This window comes from Camelus dromedarius, chromosome 27 (genome assembly GCF_036321535.1).
Source record: "Camelus dromedarius isolate mCamDro1 chromosome 27, mCamDro1.pat, whole genome shotgun sequence".
In the NCBI taxonomy this organism is placed as follows: domain Eukaryota; kingdom Metazoa; phylum Chordata; class Mammalia; order Artiodactyla; family Camelidae; genus Camelus; species Camelus dromedarius.
Genome location: NC_087462.1, coordinates 25,674,258 through 25,681,628, shown reverse-complemented (window position 1 = coordinate 25,681,628; position 7,371 = coordinate 25,674,258). Strand labels below are relative to the sequence as shown.

At 58.6% G+C, this 7,371-nt stretch overlaps 1 protein-coding gene across 1 annotated transcript; it reads right to left on the bottom strand.

Annotated features, from left to right (window-relative positions):
- Window positions 1–313: 313 nt before the first annotated feature.
- On the bottom strand, window positions 314–6,921 carry LOC105100640 (spermatogenesis-associated protein 31E1-like). The gene is made up of 4 exons (XM_031438017.2): window positions 6,844–6,921; window positions 6,035–6,086; window positions 5,396–5,456; window positions 314–5,120 (listed from the first exon to the last, which is right to left on the bottom strand). The coding sequence occupies exon 4, from the start codon at window positions 4,991–4,993 to the stop codon at window positions 1,058–1,060; it is 3,936 nt and encodes a 1,311-aa protein (XP_031293877.2). The 5' UTR covers window positions 4,994–5,120; window positions 5,396–5,456; window positions 6,035–6,086; window positions 6,844–6,921; the 3' UTR covers window positions 314–1,057.
- Window positions 6,922–7,371: the final 450 nt, after the last annotated feature.

Here is a 7,371-nt window from a genome sequence, read left to right as displayed (position 1 = left end):
CTGTGGAGAAGTGAACCTTCCTGCTTGAGGCTTTGCTGCCTCTGTGAGCCTGGCCCTCAGAGTAGGAGCTGCAGGTGGCTGCCCTGTCTGGGCTCGGGGAGCTGGAGTAGGGGGGACACCCTGGGGTGAGCCCCCAGGCCCTGTCTTCTCCCCTGCGGGCCTGTAGATGGTGGTGGGATGCCGGGGGCTCCTTGGTCACTGCAGCATTTACGGGCACCCTGTGCCACCTGCCTCCTCCCCCTGCACCCCCCTGGGGTGCCCAGTGTCCCACCATCAGACGGCGAGGTGACTGCACAGAGTCACGGCCTGGGAGGGGAGGTGGGCGCTGTGGGCAGGGCTGCTCCCTCCTCTGGGGCAGGCTGGACAGGCCCTCAATGTCTTGGGGCTCCCGCCCCACACACCCAGAGCTGGGGGAGCCGCGCTCCTCGTGCTCGCCGCTGCTCCAGGTCCCGAGAAACGCAGAGGGAGGGGATGCTCCCAGCCCATCTCAACCCAGCTTCAGGGTGGGGAGGGCTCAGGGCAGGTGTCACCTCTTCCCACCAAGACATGGCGGGTGTGGAGGGCAAGATTTCTCCCAGCTCTGGACGTGGGGCCAGCGCTGCCCCCTACTCCCTTCCTTAATCTGCCATGTGAACTTGTCTCTGACACTTTCTGGAGACTGAGGGGAATTTCAGCCTCTGCAAACCCCTCCCCCCCAGCTGCACAAGTTCAAGGTAGAGAGCGTGTGGGGGAGTAAGGCTGAGCCAGATCCTGTGAGAGGGGAGGTCTTTAGGCTTTGTTCTCCTTGACAGGCCCTGAATGCTTCCATTTGTTTCTGTAATGCTGCTAGTTGTGGGACTTTAAGGAGCAATGAGGGAATTGGGGCGAGGGTGAGAATTCCACGCTGGGGTCAGCCTCCCTCCATGGCCCTGTCGTCCCTTCTGGAAGCCAAGTGCCTGGACATTTCTCCCCAGCAGGACACAGACGCACGCCACACCTCTCATGGGAAAAACACATATGTTTGGGGGAAACAATAAAAATTGTGGTAGGAAGAAGCCATTAGCACAAAGGGGATGTGCTAACCTGAGAAAAAAAAGTTTCTCTGCACGGTGTACGTTGTTCCCTGGGGAAGAGTCGCCCTCCCAGGAAGGACGTAGGGAGCGTACCCCGACGGCGCAGGAGAGGCGCGGTTCCGAAGGAGACAGTGCCTCGGACAGTGGGCGGGGTGGCCGGGCAGGCCTGCCGTTCCCAGCCCGTGCTGGCAGTGGCCGCCTGGGGGCCCGGGCTCCCCGGGCGGGAAGGCCCACTTGCAGTCTCTGTGGCTGCGACTGGCCCACCTATTCCTGCCGTGACAGCTGTGGCCCTTGGGGGGAGCTCGGGGATCGCAGGGTTTCCCACTCATCACTCTCCTGTGCTCTTGGTAGGAGACAACCCTGTGGTAGCAGTAATGCTGACCCAACAAGGCCTGGGGGTCTCCTTCGTGCCAATTTAACTCTGAGGCATAAGGTCCATGTGCAGGGTGAAGGGCCAGTTTCTCCTCGAGGATCTGCCCCACAGCCGTCACGAGAGCCTCCGCCTCGGGGACCGTGCTGTCTGTAAACGACCGGCTTTGGGCAGGGTCTGGGCTCCGGGCAGTGGCTGAAGCGGGCTTGCCTTTTTGCAGGGGGTCTTTGGGTCCTCTGTCTTTACTGGGGAAAACCCACTGTAGAAGGAGCTTCATATATTTCCTGAAGGAGCTTTCCGACGGAGCCTGTCCCTTCCTCAGCTGGCGGGCCTCGCTTCTTTGGGAGTCTGCTGATTCCTCTTTCCGGCTGGGGCGGCTCAGCCCCCGGGCCTGGTGGGCCTTGCGCTCTGCCGGCCCTTTTTCATGCTGTGCTGGCCGGGGCCTCCTATAATCCTCTTGCTCATCAGTGGGGCCAGACTTCTTCCTCTGGCTCTTTGATGGGGCCTGCTGTCCCCAGGGCTCCTGCGGTCCCCAACTGCTCCCTCCACTGGAGCTCAGGTCATAGAGCGCCTGGGAAACTGACATGTCCCCACTGGACAAGGTCTGGGAATGAGACAGAGATTCCTCAGCAGCCAAGATGTCTGCGGCAAGGGACATATCTGAGTGACAGTCTTGAAGAAGGGTGCTGGTGGCACAATCTTGAAGGAGCACCCCAGTTTCACAGTCCAGAAGGAGCACCCCCATGTGCTGTTGCTCTGGTTTTGCGAATCTTTGGCCCTCAAGCTTCCGAAGCTGTGCGTCCAAGTATACATCTTCTGGAGTTAGGACCACGGACTGTGTACTTAATGAGAGGCTTTTTTTGGGCCTTGGAGACCAGGACTCCTTCTGATCCACATTCGTGCTTTGGGATCTAATCATCATACCAGGGTCCAAAATACTTTTCCAAGCAGGGTCCGTGTCTTGGGCCTTGGAAGACTGGGGCCACTTGTCAAGGTCCACTACTGTTACGCTACCGCAGGAGTCCGGTGAGGCCCGTCCCCCAGTCTCTCCCCTTGGCTCATCCCTGGCCACTGGCGGACTCGGACTGGGCTGTTGCAGGCTGCCTTTCTCAGCCCCCATGACAGACTCATTGTGCCAGATTCTGCCTATAAACTTGTATGTGACAGCCTGAGAAGGTAACTTGTCCCCCTGTCCAATCAGAGAGGCCTCAGCGGACTCACGGACATCGCCAGGCGGGCTCCCTCCCAGGCCCCCCGGGAGTTTCTCACAGGGACATGAGGGGGCAAGGAGGGGGCTCAGCAGCATGGAAGCTGACTCTGCGGTTCTGACGCTCTCTTCCGGTTGGGGCTGAGGCGGCTTTTCCAGGACCTCGGTTAGCTGGGGTTTTGCGTGGCCCCCAGATTCACAGGTGACTTCCACGATGGAGCTGGGGACGGCCATGGGGTGAGCTTTTTTCAACTTAAAGAGAGTTAGGAACTTGAGGGCCTTGCGGAGTAAACTCCAACTGTGCTTCACCCGAAACCTGATAATATGTGCTTCCAGCACCTGCTGAATGCACGGACTAAGGACCAGAGACTCATGGGAGGTGTTCATGCAGGGTTCCCAATCCTGGGGGGGTTCTGGACTTCCTGCTCCCTTATGAGAATTTGACTCTTCAGGAAGGTCTAAGACAGGGTTGGCGGCAGGCCTTGAACAATGTACACTCATATGGATGTGACCCTCGTGGGTGTGCTCCACCGTCCTGCCCAAAAGGACTCCCAAGACGTCTTCTGGATGCTTCCTGCCTAGGCTCAAGTCTCTGTTTGACTCAGTCTTTATGCCCAAGTCACTTTTTAACTCAGCCTTCATGCTTGGAACCTTCGGTGAGTGGCTGGCTGAGGTCACATATATGTCTCTTAGGATCCTTCCCACACTATGGCCTACAGCATTGTGCAAGCCCTTCCCTGGCAGGATCCTTGTGGGGCACCTGGACCCCATCTTCTGTGCATCCCAGCTCCCCTGGCCTATAAACGCAGAGGGCTTTGAGGGCCCCATCATGCCCTGTGCCTGGCAAGGCCCCGGGAATGTGCCCTGAGGCTCCATCAGTTTCTGAGACACTTGGCTTCTGAAGGGCAGTCTGCTCTGTTGTGGCATGAACCTTTGCTGAAGGTGTTGCTCCAATTTCTCCCGAACCCCAGGGCTGATGAAGTCCCCGGGAGGGACTGAGACGGAGCTGTGGGCCCAGGAGGCCCTGCTGCCCTGGGGGAGGTGGGGAGGGGCTTGGCTAAAGACTTGCTGGGATTTTTTAACCACAGAGGGTAGCGTCTTCTCCCTTTCTAATTGTTTTTTCAAACAGTGACTTTCCAGATTTTGCACTGCAGTTGACATGAACAATTGTGCCTTATTTTGGACTGTAGGGCAAGATACATCACAGTACCTAGCCTGGGGCTGAGAAGAAGGTGGTAGGATTGGAAAAGAGTGTGTGCAGTGGGCCATCTCAAACTGAGCCAGAGATGGGGGGTGGAATTGGGGCGTGGTTGGGGTCAAGGGTTGGGGTCGGGTCTGGGCCTCCACCTGAGCCAGAGGTGGGGGCTGACATTGGGGTCTGGTTGGAGTCAAGGGTTGGGGTTGGGCCTGGGCCAGAGGGTAGGGCAAAGGCTGAGCCAGCGAGAGATGTGAAGTGATTTTAGCTTGATTTTGGAGTGGTTCATTGAATAAGACAGAGGGTAACTTTGGAGAGGAATCAGCAACTGTGACAGGAGCCACCAGAGACTCACTGTGCAGAAAGGGGAGACCCCAGAAGAGCTGGCTGCATGTCCGCTGTAGCTGGACCCCCCGAGTGTTGAGATATGTGGCCTTCTCAGGACCAAGCAGCTCTGCTGGTTGGCCTTTTATGCTCCAGAAGTGTTGGCGATGCCTGGGGTCCAGGGACTTGAACGTATTCGCCAAAGAATCCAGGTGGTAGCCTGGTCCCTCCTCCTTTTCTTTCTCCTTCCAAATCTTCAGTCCTGCCCTCTTGGTGATTAGTATCTCCAGCAGCTTCTGGACATCTGGGGTGACAAAGGGAAGGCCACTAGCCTTTACCTGTCTGCTTGCGGGGTCTTCCCAGAACGGGGCCTCTGGTGGATGACGAGACAGGTGCCCTTGCTGGGACTCAAAACGTGTCAAGGTGGAGAGCCTCCAGGCTTTGGAAGCCACCTGCCACCAAGGCAGCTCTGGAATGGGACAGCTGGAGCCGTCGAGGCCTGAGATGGGTGGTGCCCACGTGATGCGTGGAGATGAGCTGCATGGGATGGTGCCCCGTGGGAGTGCCAGCGGGTCACGCTGAGGTCTTGGAGTGGAGTCTGGCTGCAGTGGGGCAGAGGGGGCTGTCAGAGGGGGCGAGCAGGCCCTGGCATCAGGAGGAGATGGGGGCGAAGGGGAAGGAGCAAGCGGCCGGGATGAAAGGCTGTCCAGGGAAAGGAAAGGCTCCGGTGACGGACAAGCACTTGAGGGTAAGTCCAAATGAATGGAAACTGGCGCGATCACTGAGTCTGGCGAAAGGGTGGAGGCCAGAGGTGGAAGGTGCTTGGTGAGAGGAGCCGGGAACATGGCGGAAACGGCCTCTTCCCTGCACGGCTGCTGGGCTCCAGCAGGCTCTGCTTTGCACACCTTGTCAGGGGGCTCTTGGCCGTAGAGATGTTGAAAGCCGCCCTTGTCAGGGAATCTCTCCAGGTGGCTGCAGGAGACAGATGGCACAGGCTGCAGCCAGGAGCTGGCAGGGCCAGGACGGCTGGTCAGGCCAAGTAGGGGTGGGCATTGGAGGCCCATGGCCCTCCACAGCGCCCACACTGACTTCACAATGCTCCTGCTGTCCTTCCCTACCCCCAGGGCTTTAGCCATCCCCCATCCCCAGGGCTCCCCCTCCCAGGTCAGCCCCAAGCTGCCTGCAGCCCTGGGGTCACCCCATAAGCTCCGGGAGGAAGGAGAACCCGGGAGAGGAAGGGAAATTACCTTTGCAGGAGTGAAACCAGGCCCCGAACCTCTTCCAGCTCCTCCAGACAGTCTCTGCAAGCTGGAAATCAGGAGGCTGGGTCGCGGGGTGAAGGTGGGAGCCTAGGGGCCTCACAGCAGGCTGAGTGCCGTGTCCCTCTCTAGGGGACATCACTGGGAGGCTGGAGCCCAAGCACCAGCACCCAAGGCTGCCTGGTCCCTGACAGTGATGGAGAAAACCCACAAATGGGTTTATCATTTACGAAGCGCTTCCACATCCATCCCCCCGAGGCCCTGACAGCCCTCTGTGGGGGCTGCAGGGCAGGGGTCACCTCATGGAGGAATCTGAGCAAAGTTAAACAGCACAGTTACACCTGGAGGTCCCACCTCCCCGCCTAGGCCCCGCTGGCCCCCTGCGGCCTGCACGCCTGCGGCCTACACCCCTTCCCAGGCCCCTCACAGCTTCGTTCCGTTCCGAGCGTGGAATCTAGAAAGTATCTGGGTTCTGCTCTCCTTCCCAGGAGCCGCCCAGAGGGTTCAGCTTCTGAGGGACAGACTCTGCCACTGGCGTCCTCATCCTCGGAGACCGTGGAGCTGGGCCCTCAGGGCTGGGGGTGGGGGCTGACTCTCGGGCACACGGGGCTGAACGGAGCTGCTTACCTTCCAAAGCTCCGTTTTTCTTCCAACTCCTGCTCCTGCCCTTCGGCGGATGCTGAGAGACAAGGGGGAACAAGGGGCTGGGGTCCGGCTCTCACTCTACCCTCTCCCGGCAGGCGCCAGACTCCCGCGTCCACGCATAGTGCAATTTTTCTGCATCAAACAGGGCTCTGTGGGTTTTCTTCCCTTTCACTCTTTTTTAAAGTGGATAAAAGTATTTTCTGTTTTACTTCATCGGAGAACGTGATAAAGGATTTCCTATGCGAGGCCCACCCTGGAATTCTTCCGTCACTGCTCCTCTGCTCAGGAAACACGCACTCCGACCTGCAGGTGCGTCTGGGCTCTGTCAGGTGGGCCCTGCTTCCCGAGGCCAGGGCCCCCCTGCAGCCCCAGTCGGAGGCTCTGGGGGCCTCAGCACTGCCCTCAGATCAGCCCTGACCAGGGAGAGTCTTGTCCCAGACACCTGTTCACGGCCGGTGAGCCGGGGCTCAGGGGCCTGACCTCTGGCTGAGGCTGAACTCCCAGTATCCAGTCCTTAGCCACCGGTCACTGCGTTTGGGACTCGCCCTGGAGCCCTCTACCCTCCCTGGACGACTGGCCTGAGCTCTCTGGCTGGAAATCCCAGTGCCCAGTCCAGCCCCTGCCCAGCCCGGCTGGTGCCTGAGGGCTGCTGTTCTGTTCTTCCCCGAGGATAGAAGTCCTAGTCTTTCCCATCTCAGAAGGCCCTCACCTCAATTCAGAAAAGTAGAAATAATAATAGGAAAAAGGAGAGATAATCATGTGCTTTTGTATCCAAGCCAAGCATTCCTTACCTTCCTGAAGCTTCTGTGCTTCCTAGGAGGTGGTGCGGGCAGACCATCCTGGAAGCAGGAGATTATTAGGAAGAAGAGCCCCAGTCCGCACAGGGCGCCCAGGATGATGTCAGGCACCCGAAACGCGCAGCTGGAGCTCAGGCACGTGTCCAAAGTGCTTTTCAGAGAAAAGAGATAATTCTCCATTGTCTGAACCACACTGCTGCCCTTAGGCAACTGAGCACAGGGGTGTACGTGGGGACTAAAGTCCTAGGCCCGCATCACAGCTGTGGTCTGGTCACAAAGGGCTCCTGAGCTGGGGAGGGAGCTGGACCACACCCCAACCACCCAGCCCGGCAGCTCCGCTCATCCGTCCTTCTGAGCCAGCCAACGCTGCCTTCTCACCCTGAGGCAGGCGTTAGCCAGTTTTCTTTTAATTCCACCTGGAACCCAGATAACAATGGATTCCTTTAAGATCTCCACTTGAATTCCATTAATAGCTCTTAAAAATCTGGAGTTGTCCCTGGAAATTTGGTTAATTCTGGGGGA